The 18,491-nt window shown below is 41.4% G+C and overlaps 2 protein-coding genes across 12 annotated transcripts in view; both read right to left on the minus strand.

Annotated features, from left to right (window-relative positions):
* Window positions 1-19: 19 nt before the first annotated feature.
* exd2 (exonuclease 3'-5' domain containing 2) lies at window positions 20-10,797 on the minus strand. Of its 6 annotated transcripts, none has more exons than XM_044167517.1 (11): window positions 10,634-10,796; window positions 9,657-9,719; window positions 9,470-9,540; window positions 8,915-9,373; window positions 7,602-7,858; window positions 7,353-7,479; window positions 4,676-5,004; window positions 4,249-4,355; window positions 3,320-3,455; window positions 2,501-2,869; window positions 20-1,479 (listed from the first exon to the last, which is right to left on the minus strand). In XM_044167517.1, the coding sequence occupies exons 4-11, from the start codon at window positions 9,338-9,340 to the stop codon at window positions 1,263-1,265; spliced, it is 1,968 nt and encodes a 655-aa protein (XP_044023452.1). In that variant the 5' UTR covers window positions 9,341-9,373; window positions 9,470-9,540; window positions 9,657-9,719; window positions 10,634-10,796; the 3' UTR covers window positions 20-1,262. The 6 variants fall into 6 exon arrangements, with proteins under 6 accessions (XP_044023452.1, XP_044023456.1, XP_044023451.1 ...); XM_044167521.1 differs by having other exon boundaries at window positions 8,930-9,373; window positions 9,673-9,719; window positions 10,634-10,784; XM_044167516.1 differs by having other exon boundaries at window positions 9,673-9,719; window positions 10,634-10,783.
* Window positions 10,798-11,445: 648 nt separating this feature from the next.
* The window catches only part of numb (NUMB endocytic adaptor protein), a 41,680-nt gene continuing 34,634 nt past the window's right edge, over window positions 11,446-18,491 (minus strand). For 2 of the 6 annotated variants that reach the window (XM_044167512.1, XM_044167510.1), the window contains 6 exons: window positions 16,944-17,084; window positions 16,374-16,578; window positions 15,894-16,190; window positions 14,881-15,024; window positions 13,997-14,134; window positions 11,446-13,731 (listed from right to left, as the gene is read on the minus strand). In XM_044167512.1, the coding sequence (XP_044023447.1) occupies window positions 12,974-13,731; window positions 13,997-14,134; window positions 14,881-15,024; window positions 15,894-16,190; window positions 16,374-16,578; window positions 16,944-17,084 (1,683 nt within the window). In that variant the 3' untranslated portion in view covers window positions 11,446-12,973. Of the gene's footprint in view, window positions 13,732-13,996; window positions 14,135-14,880; window positions 15,025-15,893; window positions 16,194-16,373; window positions 16,579-16,943; window positions 17,085-18,491 lie in introns of all 6 variants that reach the window. The other 4 variants (XM_044167511.1, XM_044167509.1, XM_044167514.1 and 1 more) reach the window with 2 other exon arrangements.

Raw genomic sequence — 18,491 nt, forward strand, 5'->3', positions numbered from 1 at the left:
CAAAACAAGTCACAGAAGGTTAATATAAACATGACTTTTATTTTTTGTATCATTCACAATTTATGAAAACAAAACCGCTTCAGGGCTTACATCGAGGAAAATACGAATAAAGACTAAGCAGCTGTATTGTAAATAAATTCATCACGCTCAAAAGATAAATCTGCCTTGCAAAGGGGGGTTTAGTTTTAAGGTAATTTTCAAAATCACATTAGAGTTGGCACCTTTTCTTGACTGTGTAGTTTGGATTCTGTGAAACAGCTGTAAACTGAAACGAGGTCATGTCTTGATGCTGACAAGTCTCCAGGCAGGTTTGGGGATTAAGAGGCACATTAAAACATGAGCCATGGAGGTGTCCCAACCATCGGGAGAATCAGCAGCAGGACATAAACATCAGGAGTTTAAATGATCAACTAAACCAGCCAACTTTACTGTGGTTAGTATTTGTCTCCACCTGCAAAAAATTCTTGAGATGGAACATATTCAGGCCCAAAGGCACCTGACCAAACTCAACTTTTAAATTAAATTTGATTTCAAGATGCTTCTGGGAAACTCATCCTTCATCTATTGACTTAAAACAGACAACAGACTGAAAACAAAAGCAGGGTGGAGCGCCAGATAATTTAAGGACATATTAAAAATGACCCTCTCCTCTGCAAAGCAAGTCATTTAATCTCAGACTGATAGGAGGTAAAAGCTGCTAACCTGCAGGGGGGAAGCAGGGGTGTTAGTTAAATTTATGGGGACATTAAGAGCAGGTGCAGCTTTTTCTACAAAATCAGTTAAATTTCATCTTTTAATTTTCTTCATAAATATTTCTATATTTTTCATGATAAAAAAGTGGCCATTTGCCCACCATGGCATTGTGGAGTTAGTGTTTTTCAGATTCAGTGCTTGATATCTTCTCCACAAGTGGAGTCTCTGCTTAAGTCCATTTAGTTCATTCAGGATCCAGGTGGCAGCCTAGCAGCATCTCACTGGCACTCAGGTACGTGTCACCAGAAATAAAGTTAAACGTCGTCCATCGCAGATTGAATGTATTGACTCACACACTCATCATGGCCTTGTTAACATCAGAGTGGTAACATTTGGGTCCCAGCTGGTAGATTAGTTCATTCATCAGCTTGCTAAAAATAAGCAATTTGGCTTGTAAAATAGACAGAGTGGCTGTGGAAGTTTCAAATCCAACCGGCACTTTGACCAGCAGATGAGAAAATTCAGCTGTCTGTCCTGGTCCTGGTTGTGGTCCTTGCGGAGACTGACAGTCAGTTTAGATTGATGGGCAGGTCCTCTCCATATTTGCGGAGGAACTTGCTGTGGTTGTGGTCGACGGACCAGAGAGGAGGGAGGTGGCTGGGCTGCATGGTGGTGAGGAAATGCTGCCTCCAGCGACGCTCCAGGTCCATCAGGCCCTGCAGGCCCTGCTCGGCATGGGCTCGCACCACCTTCAGACCGTGAGGCACGTACGCCTCATTGAAAATCCTTCAGGAGGAGAGAGGAGCAGTCAGAAGGCGAGTGCAGATTCTGTACAAACTGGCTGGGTCGATATTTTTATCATCCGGTATTAGCTTATCATAGATATATATTGGTATGGGAATGTATGTCAAACAATATATATTTATATAGTGCTTTTATCCAAAGCACTTAAACTAGTTTGCCTCTCGTTCACCCATTTACACACACACACACAAAATGATGGCAGCAAGCTACCATGCAAGATGCTGGCCTGACCATTGGGACCAATTTAGGGTTCAGTGTCTTGCCCAAGGACACTTTGACACGTGGACATGAGGAGATGGGGATCAAACCGCCAACGCTGTGATCAGTGGACGAGCCACAACCACTCAAAATAGATAGTTGGGTTTTTACATTTTTTTTTTAAGAATCCAGTATCTGTCAGGCTTCACCAACTGCAGCCAATAAACTTTCAGTAAAGTTATAGCTACATTTCAAAAAAAAATTTGTTTATGAATAAGATGCTCTGACCTGTCTGATAACATGTTGCTCAAGCAAATGTTAACAAAATATCCTTCATCATATACTATTTATGGGCTGTGCGGTCACTTGTGGCTTATTTTTTCTGATTATTAATATTAAATCTTGCCAGAACCTCCTGCTCTGTGGTACGTGCTGTGCACAAAGCTCTTTCTTCCCAGTATAAACTTCCAGTATTTCCATCATGATTGTATGCAGAAAGAGTGCTTAAGGGTATTTTAACATTTTTGTTCCACATCCATCTTTGTTTTGAACCATATTAGTTTTAAATTTATGCTGCAGCACTGAAAAAGTTCTCAACGGACGGACAATTTAGAGTTAAAATTTAGCCAAACAAGTGTTTCTAAAGTGTCTGGTTAGTTTGGTTCAGGTGCGAAAAATAAAAAAATAAAAAATTGTTTCAAACTCAGGTGGGACCAAATAACCGCACTGATATAAATGATACTCAAAATAATAGAATGATTTTGTTTTGTTCGAGTGTAAATATGTAATGTGAGTTGAAACTCACCTCGTCTCCAAACCGGCAGCCTGCTGCAGCGCCTCGTCCGTCAGCTCCTGTTCCTCTTTCATGTCGAGGAAGCTCTTGATCAAAGCTTGCAGCTCCTCTCGTCGCTGCTCCGGCAGTCCTTCCCCGGCGGTGAGCAGAGCCCGAGCTGCCGAACGTACCCGCCGTCGGTCCGAGTCCTCCAGCAGGCGAACTCCGTCCTCGCAGCCCTGAGGGGCGGCGAACTTTTCAGCTAGCTGCTGCTTCAGGAAGCTGTCATGCACATTGGAGGCGGCATGACAGCTGGTGCAGAGCAGCAGGATGTCATGGGAGTTGTGGTCCTTCATCTCGTTAGGAAAATGACGTCTGTACTCATGTGGCACAATGTTTTTCCTGTGGGACCAAAGGAAAATATGAATTAACCAGATCTGTCATGTAATTTAGTGTCACTCCATAATAAAATACACACTTTTAGAAAAAAACATGACTTAATTTAAAGTGTTTTTATAGTGTTGTCAGGAACCAAAATCCTCTGTTGCAAGAAAATGTAACACACCAAACGGGCTGTTCGCTTTTCAAAACACATTGTCTGATGTAGTCCTGATACAATTATTCAAGTGACAGTTAATGTATTAATAACCATTTTCATAAATCCTTTAAGTCATTTATCAAGCAAAAAAATCCAAACAGATTAATAAACACTGAAAATAAACTGTTCATTTCATCTGTAGTCTAATAATAAAAAAAACAAAAAGATTTTCCTAAACACAGCTATCAAAAAAAAAAAAAAAAAAAAAAAAAAAACACCCTCAATTTCAGATTAATTGAGAGCACATGTCAAACCTGATGTAGGAATCTGCTTTGCCGCAGACCACACAGAGATTCTCCTTAGCAGTGAGATAGTAGTCCTGTTGGGAGTCAGGACGTCCTGACGGCTCAAACAGCAGCCTCACAACAAAAGGATCTTCACTCTGGAGCACTGGGTCACAGACAGATAACGTAAATTATATCTTTAGAGATATAAATGCAGAAAAGCTTACTAGTTAGCCAAAGTGGAGTGTAACACCCTGTCTACATCAGACACGTTTGAGACGCTTTTCTTAGTTGTTTATCGGACTTAACAGATACATTTTGATTTTATTAAATGCAGGTGTCTTCATGTAACATCGACTCCGAGTGTCTTTTAATGCTTTAATTCTATTTTTTTCCTAGTTAACTGCATAACTACACTGACTGTTTACTGATATGCTAGTCCCCTCATAGTGCTTTTAGAGCTGTTGGCTGTTGTAGACAAGGTGTTAGTTGGGCACTGCAGATAATAACATTCTTATATCCTCAGATTGTGACAATTAATTGACAGTAAATTTAAAGCTACAACATGCAACTTTTTAATTTGTTATCCTGTGCGTACATGCCTAACTGAGGTAGGCATGTCAAGTGTTTGAGACCCTTTGTGACGTAAACCAGTTGCCGTGGGCAAACAACTGACTGACTTTCTGCAGCTTTCCAATTCCTTCACTGTGGCTGCTTAAAGTCAAAGAGCTGTAATCCTATAAACATGGAGCAGACAAGATGTGGGAAAGACACACTGTTCAACACCTGCTGCTTCCGCACACATGAAGGCTTTAAAAAGATGCTGGTTACGGTGTGAATTTTTCAACTGAATGAATGAGGAAGATGTGTCAAAAGGTAAGAAGTTGCATGTTGTAGCGTCAAGTAGCAAGATTTTCTGACATTGTGTTTTAATGTTTACACGGAGTTATCCAGTGTACCTCCTATTCCTTTATCTAGGTACCATTTGGCTTTCTTCTTGTCGCAGGTACACAGAGGCTGGCCATCTGGAGCATGGAGGAAGCAGTTATCATAGAGAGGAGACTTCCTGTAGCAGAGGGAGAGAGAGGGGTTGCTGAATCAAAAGTCTCTACAAACTTAATATTTTTATACAAGTTGACTTTGGATTTGTTTCAGTAACTTTATAATGGTTTCATAAATGTTTCAATGAATGTATACAGCTGAAAAGAAAATACAGAAGAGTACCAAACTGGCATCGGAAATTTTCCTTCTGGGCCCACTCTATGCCCCAAAATCATGTCCTGCAGGGTTGGAACTTCTTACACAGAACAACAAATATAAGCGGAAAAATTTTAGCTGTTGTGGCGAACTGTTTCTTGGGTTTGATGGTGTGTAGTGCATCCTCACCTGGCAGAATAGCCCACACCCAGCGGTTTCCTCTTGTTATTCTTTCGAGGGTCTGGGACTTGCTGATCTCCAGACTCCGGGCTTTCATAAGTGGGTGGGCTTTCATAAGTGGGCGGTTTCCGCGTCCTCCGCCTCCTCTCTCCGTCAGAGGCCCTGTCGTCTCCCTCTCCTCGGCCCTTGAAGGGCACGTCCACCAGGCCTTGGCAGCGGGCAGCCAACTCAGAGTAAGAGCTCCCGCTGGAAGGGGCGGAGCCGGCTTCAGAGTGGAGGCCGAGGAGATGGAGGAAGAGAGCGATGGAAACTTGGGCATCTCTGGCAGCATAAGTCATCTAGTGTGGACAGATGACAAATTTAGAGGAAAACAGGAACAGTATGAAGTACTGAAGCGGGTGGAGCCGCTGCTTCCAGGAAGTACTTTCCCCAATCACAACTCCCATTTAAAAAAAAAAAAAATAATAATAATAAAATATTTTTTATAATATCATTATCACTACGAAACATAGAAACATTGGATTCTCCCGGATAATGTAACAATCCTATATGTTTATGAAATATGTAATTACTTCAACTTTGTTTGAGATATGTTTTTCCTGTCAGTTTGGCAGATGGCTTTAAATACTACAATACCCAAGACCCTCTGCCACCATTGTTATGGCGAAGAAGCCAGTCAGAGGTGCAGCAGTGACTTCAAAATGCTTTGTCAATGCAGTTGAGAACAAAACATGCATCCAAAATTGACCCAGGATATGAAAGTTTAAGCTGCAGGTTGTATTTATAGTTTTCTCAACACCATAATCTTTAGCATCTGCCCGTCATTAGCGGCTTACGTAGCAGAATTTTTGGCTCTGATCAGCTGTTTCTTGCCGAAATGCACCTTGGGAGTCTTAGTTTACTTTACCATACATGTTTATGTACACAAGCTAGTAACCTTTGACTTTTTATGAAAAGGACAATATTTTGCAATGCAGTTGTGCCTGTACTACGAAGCAAGTTCAACATACCCAAGATATCTTTTCTTTATCTGGCTTCACTATCCCTAACAACCGCAGTCACATGACGGTGGTTATCAACTCGGTGAGAGAACCCAGGGTTTCCCAATCCAGCCATGAGCGCGTTCACATGAACAGGTGGTGTTTGCAGCATATGACCAATCGCAAACATGGACAAGTCTACTGGCAGCAGAGTGGCATAATTTTACAAACGCAGAGCAAACTATAATAATATTAGAGAAATACGAAGAAGGTAAACACATAATCCAGGCTAAAAGCAAAGTTGCAGCTGCTAAACGCAGGAAGGACAGCGAGCAAATAAAATAATCATCAACTGTGTGAATGTGAAACTTAATAGGCTTATAATATCACTGCCCCATCATTAGGGCACGAGTAGATCTGACTATAATTACATTTGAGTATTCCATTAAATCAATGTGTTGCTTAGATGTATTCTTATGGCGTGTATGACAATTTTAGCCTTGTTCTTACAGCTACAACCCGAGCGGTGTGAAATGGACTTGGGAGCAAATAAAATAAATATAAAAAACATAATTCAAAGCTGTGAGTGGACTGACTTTCATATCTTACAAGAAGTACAAGGCTTTAGTGCTTCATGCAGTCTCTACTGAGGCTGACACAGAAGTCAGTCCCTCCGACAAGAGTCTATATATATTCCTCATAAAACAACCGTCAGGGAAAGAAAAAAGTGATCGTCTGCCAAAAACTGATTATATCGCCTGGTTTATATACATGTCTGCAGCTGCTTTCATCTGGATCAAACTGTCATAACGTGCAAATAATAGCAAAGGTATGTCTTTGTGAAACGTTAACATTTGTTGTAACCAAATAATCCCAATTGACCAAAGAAGTGTTTGCAGTTTATGGCAAATCAGGTATGATATTTACGTGATTATAGGTAATACTATAGTATTGTTTGTGATGTTTTATGTGGTTGGTATGTCTAATATCCTTGTTTAGGACTATATTTGGAGACGTGTAGGCCTAATTAATGATTTACAGATATCTAATATATAAAATAAAGAAATTCTATCTTTTGCAATTATACTGCATTATTTTATCTGCTCTGTGTCATAGATTATAACCAATCCAGTCCTTTTACCTGTTTAAATATCATTAGAGCGAATGACAATCAGTTTTTGGCAGACGATTACTTTTTGACACAACCCCAGTTTCTGAACACTCTTTCCCTCCTAAGAGACCCTCGATCTGCTTCACGGGATCTTCTCATGGATGTATTAGAGCTTAATTAATATCTCCACAGGATCTTCTACGAATGGTGATGCCATTTTCCAAAAGAATCGATTGGTCAGTAGGCGGTGCTTTTATAGTGTTTATCTTTTATCTCGAACATAAGCTGCTCCGGAGCAGGTTAGGTGTGCAGCATAAGTTACCATGGCAATGTACCCCGGTAAGAAGTGAACCACCGTCGTAAGACTAAAAACCCAAGGTTAAACCTGAATTTACCTTGCTAACCCAACCGTCAGCCACCTAAAGTTCTCTATGGAGAAAATTAATTGGATTTCTAGAACCAGGGGCACCCAAAACAGCTCCTTCTATATCGCCACGCCATACTATTTTAAACTGCTGATTTATACACTGAAGCAGATGAAAAATATGAGAAACATGAAAAATGTGAAGAGTGCTGTAATACAATGAATCACCACCTGCTCCAGCGTCAGTTGATCTGCCTCCCAGTCACTGCAGCGCAGCTCCAGAGATTTATCTAGAGATACCTTCAATAGATCTGCTGCCAGAGACTTCAGACTCAGACCATTATTCACTGTAGCTAGCCTGAAAATGGAGACAGAAGGATAATTTGCAATTTACATACATATCACAATGTGATTAACAATAACACGAGGAAAAAGTCTTCTTCTTTTAAGAACACGGGCATCAAACAACAACAACCAGACCTTTGTCTTAAGGCAAGGTAGCGCAGGTCAACTGTACATGTCAGCGACAGACCATAGTCACGCGTCAGACGCTTGCCATCTTCATAGCAACTGATGCCAACTTTCAAGATGTGTGGGTCTCGGAGGACTTCCATTAAACTGAGAGGGAATGGCTGCTGGCCGCTGCGAAACGCCAGAAGTCTCACCAGGACACAGAGACCTGAATATGTGGCCATCTGTAACAGGGAGACTGCAGAGGTTCGGCCTTTCACAGACACCTGCAACAGGAAACAGCAGACAGGTCAGATAAAACCATGAGCAATTTGAAATATTAAAAGGAGGATCTTTAAAAAGGAAAATTCCACCCTTCTGATAATCTTACACTAGTATACATTGTCATATTGGATGTTAAATGCACTTTAGGGTTGTTTATAATTTGCTTTTTGCACCAGGCATTGCAATTTACTTTTGCTTTCTGGTCTATGAGGGTAATGGTCACTGGAGGAACTGGTATGACTTTTTCTTGAATCGATTTTTTCCCCCTGTGTGACTATTAAACGTTAGTTTAAAAAAGGGGTGAATGATGGTGTTTTAGATAGTATAACTGATCTGATTTTCAATAGAGCTGCAACTGACAATTATTTTATTATTTTTTAATCTGTTGAATTTATTTATTTACAATTTATTTTATCATCAATTAATCTGTTGAATACTTTCTTGATAATTTAGATTTGATTAACTGTGTGGAAAACAGTGAAAATAATTAATTTCTCAGAGCTCAAGGTGACATCTTAAATTTGCAGGTTTTTTTCCAACCATCAGTCCAAAACCTAAAGATATTCTTTCTACTATTGTATATAACAAAGAAAAGCAGCAAATTGTCACATCTGAGAGGTTAATACCAGTGAATATTAAGCATTTTTGCTGAAAAGTGACAGAAAATTAATTGTCAACTATTTTGATGATCCGTTGATCATTTCAATCAATCGACTAATCCATTAATTAATGATAATTTTTGTTTCTTTAAAATTGCTTGTTTTGTCCTACCAACCGCCCATCCAAATAGTTTTTTTGCTTGAAAAATCACAATTATCAAAACTAACTGCTGATTGATTCATTGACTAACTGTATCCACTTGAACGGTCAAACTCTGTTCTTCATTAGTTGAAAATTACTGATTTGGTGTTGTCTATGAGGCCAGCTTCCTACTTCAATAAGCAAAGAATATCAAACCAAAAAAAAAATAAAAATAAATTTAAAAAAAAACCAACACAATGCTGAATGGGTGGATTTTTCCTCTTTGTATATAAAAACATGCAAAAGGTATTTCTTACGCCTTTGGTCTTTACCCATTCACAGTCAAGCCCCAGCACAGGGAAGACTGACAATTCCTTTTGCATCAGTGGCCAAAGCTGCTGCCATTCCTCTTCAGAGCTCACCATCACTGGTTTCACCCCTAGCAGCTGTTCAGAAGACGGTATCTGGACAGGAGGGGGCAGTTGTGTGGTCTGACACTCCACAGCCTTAAACTCTTTCTCCAAAAGTTGTGGCGGTTGGGTGTATTGATACTCCAAGTCTGTAAACTTTTCCACAAGACATGGAGCTTCCACAGGACATGGAGCTTCCACAGGATCAGCCACCTTCTGGATGGAAGGCAGCCTCTTCCTTTTTGTTCGGTACACTTGCCATAGGAGCAGCCCTCCTAAGGTTGCCCCTAATACTGCTGTTATGACAGCAGTTAAAGGCCCTCGATGAGACATGTTGACTTGTAGTGATCTTCAAAAAGTGCAACCCTAGAGCCAGAAAACACATAAGCCCAGGTCTTCAGTGGCCAGATCAGCATGTCCTAAAACAGCACGTTTGTTGATAAAAAGTAAACAACGTTTTACCTTTCCTGTGTCAGTGGGATCCCATGTAAACCTGGCTCTGTTTCTGTGATCTGGACAGGCACTGCATCTCTCTGGAACCAAAAAAAAAAAGGCACCACCACAGGTGCTACATTCATAAACAAGCAGCAACATTAAAAGCTTTATCTCTGTTTGATATAATCGTTTTATCATATTATTGCATAATTACTTTTGAAGGCGGTTACCAAAGATGTTGCTGTGATCTCGATGTACTCAAAGCTATGATCCGATTCTGTAACAGTAGAGGATTAACTACATGAGAAAGACCAAAATGTCGACCAGATATTGACAGGTAAGGTGTTAGCGCTGTCCAGACATACAGACCTATACACTACAGTTTCTGCTATCACATCTGTTAAAATCCTCCCTGCGTCATGTGGTCAAAAAAAAAATGTTTTGTAACTTGCAGCTATCAAAATATATGACCCTATCTAAACACTACGGAGGTATCAGGTTTGGCAACAGCTAATAAAGTATGTAATAACATATGGAAAAGTTTACAATGACAGAACTGGCATTCCTAATTAGGTCCGAGAATCTGATGGGTCGCAGAATTTAGTGTAACACCGGTCATAAGTCAAGTTGTGTCACGTTAGCTAGCTTGCTAACGGTCCGATCGTTTCGCCAACGCCACCTAGATTATGCTAATTCAAAGCAAACGATTGACAGCAGCGCTCGTTCATTTGAAGACTTAGCTGTCTCATGACTGAGTTGTAGGGCTAATACGAGTTCAACGAGGTCACATGCAGCACCAAGCTCTTGTGTGTGCTGTCAGTCGACCGTTGAAGTGAACATCAAGCAGCTAGCGTTAGCAGTACAACTTCTGCTAGCGTTGACTGTTTGCTGTAGCACAACAGAGTCGGGAACTAACCCCGGTTACCTTTTCCCCTCAAATATAAATTGGTTTTAAGAGGCAAGATTGACGAACATTAGTTTCTGCCATTATTCTGGTTAGTTTTTCTCGTTAAGGCAAAGTTAAAACAACGTTAGCCTGGTTAGCCAGTATAGTTAGCCGGTTATCTTGCTAGCTCGTTACCGCTGCGGCTTGTACAGCCCGACGTCCTTAAGCTGAATTGGATACATTAACTTCCTGCTTAACAACAGAGAAGTACTTTTGTGTACTAATATGTGAAGTTTGAGCCTTACCTTTAAATTTTTTAACCAACACAACGCCTGTTTCACTTGCATGTACACTTGCTTTTCTTTGCTGAATCGACGTTTTCCGGGCTGTATTTATATTGACGCTGCTGCACCGGGGCGCAGATCTCCAGCCAGCGCCACCTGTTGGAAGGATGGAATAACAACAGAAAAGACCACTGCAGCAGAATCACTGCTGCATCCTCAAATTACACCATTTGGTCCTTTGGGAATTTACAACATTGTTTTTAAAATCTCATTTGTCTGAAAACGGTCTAATAATAGCATCCTACATGCTGATGTTTATTGTTCAAGTGCAAAGATTCCTTCTTTTCCTTGATATACATTCCATACTTTAAGCATGCGCTTTTACTAGGGCTGCAACTAACAATTATTTTAAGTATGGATTATTTGACCAATTATTTTCTCAAATTAACGTTTAGTCTATGAGATGCAATAAATCATGCAAAAATGTCCATAAAGGTTTCCCCACATGTCCAAGGTGACATCTTCAAATTGTTTCTTTTGTCTGACAAACAGTCCAAAACCCAAAGATATTCAATTTATAATCATATAAAACAAAAAAGCAGCAAATGATCACATTTGAGAAGCTGTAACCAGTGAATGTTTGGTCAATTAATTGGTCAACGGAAAATAATCAGCAACTATTTTTATGTATTTCTCAAACAAAAAAGACAATCATTACAGCTCTAGCTTGTACCCCAAGGAATAGTACCTGTTTCATTATCAACTTTAACAGATTTCACTATACAATGTATACATTCAAAACAAGACAGTATTCACTTAAGAACACAGACCACTTTTTCCTCTACCACCATCAATTTATTCAATCTTTTAGCTTCAATATTTCTCAGAAGTGGAATAAAGTAATGAAATAATTACAAAATGGAAAAATAGATCAGATAATAGATCATATTCACAGGTTTGATTTAAAAAAAAAAAAAACATGACAGAGAGAAATCAGACAGTGAGAGATGAAACCATTATATCTCCCTGTAGTTTTCTGCTGACCGTCAGAACCACAGCAGGCTAATGGAGGTCAGGGCAGGTCAGCATGCAGCTTCTCAGCTACTGCAGCACCACAACTGACTAACCCATGTTGATCAAGGTCACCTGTGAGGTCAAATCATCTACTTTAGTGCTTGTGCAAAATAAAAATTTTGAAATCAACTACTTAAAAAAATAATATAAGAGGTGGAGAAACAGGAGATGACATGTCCTACTGTGTTAAATAAAAAAACAAGATCATTACCACACAAAAAAGAATGATAATGAAGACAGAAGAAGTAAAATGTTAAGTACTGATGTGTACTAAACTATTAAAAACTAAGCACAGGTAAGAGAGGCAACCAGTTGGGCACCACCACCATTGCTAGGTCCACATTGATTGTTGCTGCAATGATACCCTATTTACAGTGAGATGCTTCACATCCAATCACAGGATGCAAAAGACAGAAATAAAGAAATTTTCTTCAAAAATAAATCAATAAAACAAACAAAAAAAACCACAAAAGTAAAGCAGCTGTCCCTTCACAAAATCTCTTTACATCACATTAAAAATTAGCACTGCTGTGAGCTGTGTGTACAGTATAGATTCTTTATAGATATATATATATATATATTTATGTATAATATATACGGTCATTTCTTGTATACACGAACATGAACTTGTCTCATTGTAGCTAGCCTGTGCCTTTGGCACAATTACTTACAACTCTTCTGTTAGATTCCAAAGCTATTTAAAATATACTTAATGCATAAAAATAAAGATTTTGGCATTGTCTCACTTTATTCTTCTGACTGGGAAGTTATTAATGAGAACTTCTCATCTGGAAGCTGAGTTCTCTCAGTGCTGCAGTTCCTCTGCCAGGTGAGGGAGGTCTCGTCCTGTCAACAGAGGGCGCTGGGAGCTGGACCGAGCAAAGGCAGGCAGGGGACGGGAACCACCACACCCGGGTCGATTGTAGGGGGTTGACAGGGGACTGGGTGTGGCTCGTCACAGGGTAATGACGACCTTGCGCTCCAAAGCACAAACAAAACAATACATACAATGCCAATGAAATGCCTGGGGAGCTGCACCCTTGTTAGCAGCAACCTGTTTTGTTTTTTTCTCCCCTCACTGCTGTGCAGAGTTCTGCTCCCTGCTGAGTCACCTGTTGCTCTCCACTGTCTCCCAGTTCTTTTCGCCCTGCTTAGCATGTCCACTGAAACTGAGATGAAGAGAGACAGGAGGACATTCCCCTCTCTTCTTTAGTCAATTACCCATCTGCTCCCTCAACTAACATGGCCTCCTTATTGTCCAGTACTTTCTAATCTCAAACACAGTCTTCAGAGCTGGATCTCAAAGGTCTTGTGCAGCTCAGTGGAGAAGGGATTTGTCGGGGAGGGTGTGGTGCGCTGGCGCGAGCGGCCCTCCAAGGCTGCCCATTGGGCCTCAAAGGCATCTTCCTGCGGCTGCGGAGGCGGCTGGGTGGCTGGGGAGGATGGAGCGAGTTGGGATGGAGCAGCCCAGCTGTCTGCCCCGTTAAAGGTCACACTACCATTGGATGGCTGGAGGGGAGCAGGGTTCACTGCGCTGGACTGTGGGGGTTTGATAAACGGGCTGACGTTGCCGACAGCCTGGGCATCATGCTGGGGTGTTGTGGAGGCCGGGACTGGGAACAGCTGGGGTTGCGTGGCTGAGCCGAATACATTAGCCACCATCTGTGAAGGAGTGATGCCGACCACAGGCACGCTGGGCTGAGGAAACGGCAGCCCGTTCGGCATCGGGTAGGAGGCTGGAGCCTGAGCATGAAAGGCGGGCTGTCGAGGGGGCAACATGGGCACGGCGGAGGGCAGAGAGGACATGAAGGCCACCGGGGGAACAGAGGGAACAGACGCCACAGGCATCGGCACAGGGGCAGTGAACGGCTGGGTGGGAGGCGTGGCAGCTGCCATGATTGGATTAGGCTGCGGGGCACGGACAGACTTGGAGACTTCGTCTAACCACCGGTCTGCTTCTGATGGTGTGCGTCTGTGGGAGGGCATGACTGGGGAGGATGTGGGGGGGACCACTATCACTGGCGTAGGGGATGACCAGTTACTTCCTGTTGGCAGAAAGTCCACAGGAAGGCAAAAGTGAGTGAATATATATAAAAAAATTTAACAACAACTTATTGCCATTCAGTTATTGTGTCATCTTCAAAAACATGATGCAAGGATAAGAGGACCTTCAAGTTTTACAATAACTCAAAAGGTACATTGTAATGTCCCTATCACTTATTTTTCATTTCAATAGTACACCCTGTTTACCATAGTTGCACCCTGTGACATGCAAACTTGTCAATTTAGCCTTTCTGAAGTGCTGCTTACCTGGCTGTGCTGAGGCCGGGGCCCCTGCTGGGGTCTTAGCCCAGGGGTTAGTGTCTCGAGCAGGCAGAGCGGGGGGCAGAACTGGGGGGTTAGCAGTTACAGCAGCAGCAACAGAGAAGGCGGGAGCTGTGCCGTTCACTACAGCAGATAAGAGACAGAAGCTAGTACAAGCAAGCTTGTGTATCGGGTGACGTGGACTAATCTTTTGTTAGACATGCACAATATTACCGTGCAGTTAATTAGCAGTCTTAACAAGTGTTAATCACACATATAAAATAAGTGTTACAAACGTAGTTATGAGAAAATGTGAGCAGGCGCAGAACTGCAAATTTCAATTGCAAGCAACACATGATTATCACTGGAAGTCTATTCATTTCCTACAGAGCTGAATGACCAAGAAATTCATGAATAAGACTGTTGGCCACAGATAACTTTTGGCGTTCATCTTCAGTGCATAACCAATCTATTAGTGTGTGCCTCCTCATTCCCCTACTCATTGTGACAGTTTTGCCTGGCAAGTGCAAAAAATAGTTCTTTACAGTCATTCTAAGGTAAGGTCTCTAATTTCAATTTATTATGAATTGTTTGGGTCAGTAGTATGGTTCTGTTAGTTTTCAATTAATGCTAGATAATTAGCAATTTCTAGCTAGCACTGTGAACTCATTTAATGAAACATCATGACAGTTAATACCAGAGCAGATGCAATTTGTCTATTTAAAACTTTCCAATTGACTCACACCACAACACAGGTCCAATCAGAGCCCCTCACACTACACACAGCTGTCCAGAACACAGTAACCCATCAACTAAGTTCATCACAGCGTAGATGCACAGTTACACATGTTAGATATTAAGGGTTTAAGTAGAGGTTTTGTTGGTGTTACCTGGTGCTACAGGAGACTGCGGGGATGAAGCTGGTTTGGGCATTGGTGCTGAGGAGAAGGGGTCCTCTGGGGGTCCACTGAAAGCTGAGGTGATCTGAGTGCACAGCGAACTGATGCTGTCACCTTCTCCTTCTACCTCTGGGACTGGAGGGAAAACACCAGAAAAAAGTTAATAGAAGCAAATATAAAAGACATTACTGTATTAGAAGAAAGGACAGAATTTATCTCTGGGAATTAGTTCATGGAATAGTTGTTCAACAACTACAATAATGTATATTACTCATTGACTGTATGTAAAGACGGACAACATGACAGCTCCCCAAAAGTGAAACCAAAACATCTCGATCGCCACCTGGTGGCTGGCTGCAGTATAGGTCATAAACCCCGCCCACTCCATGTTTGCAGATGGGTCATGGGCCAAACAAAAAAAATTAAATACGTCAAATAAATTTTTCCCAAAAATGGTTTCTGTCATTTTAGGTAGTTCTTATCATGTATGTTCGATGTATGTTCAAGTGTTAATTTTTCTGATAAGTTTAAATTAGTTATTTGATGCTATAAAAAGGGGGTTTCACATCTGACACGTCATAACTGACAGCTGAGGCCGGCTCACGAATGAGTCAGCCGGGTGTATGGGCAGGGCCTTGATACCGCGGCTCCAACTCCGATCGCTACTGCACCGACTCTGGCTCTAAATGATGTCACCAGCGCAAGATGGTAGCGCCCGTATCTGTGATATTTTGGCTTTGGCATTTTTATACAGTGGGAGGAAGGGGAGATGCGTCGTCCATCTATATATCTATATAGAGATAGAGATCTCTCTCTCTCTCTCTCTCTCTCTCTCTCTCTCTGTATTACTAATCAAAAAAACTCAAGAAGAAGACCTGATTTTCTTTTCATCTTAAGTATGGATCCTTGCAAATACAGACGCCACAGATGCGCTTGAAGGTTATCAGCAGGTTGTGTAGAATAACAAAAAGGTGCTGAGGACATGGACGGGATCCCAAACACACCTGTGTTCTTCATGGGGAAGTCAGACTTGCGCTGCATGGTGGAGGGGAGCTCGTTCATGCGCAGTGACAGCTGTCGTTTGAAGGGAGAAGTCTTCTGACTGAGGGCCGGGAAGCCTCTGAAAGAGCCCTGCCTGGCGATAACATCGGCTGGTGCGTGTCTGCGTGGTATCGCCTGGGGTCCCAGGGCGGACATAGAAAGAGGCGGGGAGGACGAGGGGGATGGTGAGCCTCCCGTCTGGTGTGCTGAGGAGTTTGTCACACTGGTGGCTTGGTTCCCAGCAATTATAACATCTGTCTCTGCTGTTAGAGAAGGGCAACGTTCAGGCAATGAAGCAACAATGAACAAATGAAGCAATAACATAAGCTGGAAATGGGAGTATAAATAAAAATACAATTTTTAACTAGTGTGGAGGTTACACTGGCCGATCCATTTCCCAGGTCAGAGAATAACAGTATCTAGACGGGACTGCATAAGCATACTTTTTTTAGCATCCTGTAGCTGCCTCATGACTTCCTCCCGCTCTGCTGCCTCTGTTGCCGTAGTAACACGAAATGAGCCCTCACGGGTGAAAGTGGTTCTGTTGGCGTCAAAGGTTGCTGTGACCCCACACTCCTTCTCCCGTTTCTGTTTTCGTTCCAGACAGGCGGCGAATGCACAACCCACAGCATGACTGAGACGCTCTCCCTGAAAGAGACGATGCAAACAATTAAGATCTCCTTGACCAAAGCATGAAGTTAATAAAATGCTCTTATTTACACTCTTCCTCCTTTACACTGCTCCTAGCATAGTGCTGATGTACAGAAATTTATGTTTTTCCTATTATAAACATGGTATAAAAACACTGATGTAAACTACTAAACTAAAATCATTCAAATGATATAATACACTGCTGATTGTATAAGATCATTTTTTTAAGATTGTCTATTAAAAAAAGAGTTTAATCGGAAGTGTGAGCAGCCTTTCGAACATGTACTACAACAATTCAAAACATCAATTAAGATTAATATCAATCAAGAAAACAGTATTGTAGTATTAAAATTAGTTCTTACTGAGTCTTTAATGGCCATAAAACAATGGCAGATCCAGCGCCGCGTGGTGCCGTCCCTGCAGATATAAGAGAACGCCCTCTCAAAGTTACGATCCGGAGCACAGAACGACACCTTCTCTATTGTCTGGTCCAGAATCAGGTCCTGCAAAGAACATTTTCACCTCATTATAATGAGCTTAAAAACTATGGTCAGAGTTAAGTGACACTCAATCGAGTCGTGGGCTGAATAATTGCAGAGTGAACAGTACTTCAATGTGAAGGCTTGGCTTCAAGAGTGCTCGAATAAGACTGAACTACTACCTGCTCCAGAAGCATTAGTCTGCACCTGATCCTGCTCTCTGACCAAACCATAACCATGACCCACACAGAAAAGCATCACTTTTTTTAAACTTCTAATCTTTACTAGGTCTAGTGTGTAGGATTTAGCGGCATTAGTGGTGAATTACAGTTTGCAACCATTTGAATACCGCTAGCCTCACCCTCCCATTCCAAGTGTGTAGGAGAAACTACGGTGGCCGCGAAACTTGCAAAAAACGTGAACAGCCCTCTCTAGAGCCAGTGATTGGTTTGTCCGTTCCGGGCTACTGTTGAAAATGGCGGTGCAACATGGCAACATCCATGGAAGGGGACCCATTGTAGATATCTAACCTCTGTAGATAAAAACGGCTCATTCTAAGGTAATGAAAACACAACAATTCTTATTTTCAGGCACATCTTCAACATACTTGAAAATATTATATTCCATTTCTGCCAATAGCTCCTCCTAAATGTTACGTACTGGACCTTTAAGAGAACATAAAGACAACAGACTGGGGAAAAAAAGAAGAAATCTGGAACACATATCCCATGATTGTGTGTGTTTCAGATCTAAAATTCCTAAACATTTTCTGTTAATAAAATAACATTTTAGACAGTTGGGTTGCCTGGGTTGGCAGAGCTTGGTATCCACTCTAAATTAAATTAACGTTGGTAAGAAATGTTTTATTCCTTACTTATTACTACTACTATTATTACTATTTCTTATTCAAAACAGAAGTGAACCCACTTAACCTCAGGTTCTTTTAAATGAAACTAAACTCACACTCCAGCATTTTGTGAATCACAATTTGTGTGGTCACCTGTCTGGCCTTGTTAACAATGTTAACTGATCAATAGTAATCAATACCAAGACAGTTAATAACAAACTTAAATGGTTAATATATAAAGAAATAAAGAGAAGAAAGAAGAGAAAATGATAATTGTACTTTCTTTCTCTTTTTGTTGTTCTTTGGAATTTTTCTATTCATAACCTACAGCGGTAATGAAATGTTAGCGCACATGTGTAAGTAACAGCCTCACAGAAACCACCAGCACTGATGATCACACAATCAGCACCCAGTTCTCTTAAAAGGTGTGTGGGTGCTCTGGAAAAAAAAAAACAAGGTTTGATGTAGTACCAGTATATTCCAGTAGGGGTCAATGTAACCTTTACTGTTTACTCCACTCATAACTACTCCTGCAGGTGCACTGAGTACATATTTCGAAAGAGGGCCTGTTGTAGTACAGCAGC

Source organism: Siniperca chuatsi, linkage group LG15, assembly GCF_020085105.1.
Source record: "Siniperca chuatsi isolate FFG_IHB_CAS linkage group LG15, ASM2008510v1, whole genome shotgun sequence".
Lineage (NCBI taxonomy): Eukaryota > Metazoa > Chordata > Actinopteri > Centrarchiformes > Sinipercidae > Siniperca > Siniperca chuatsi.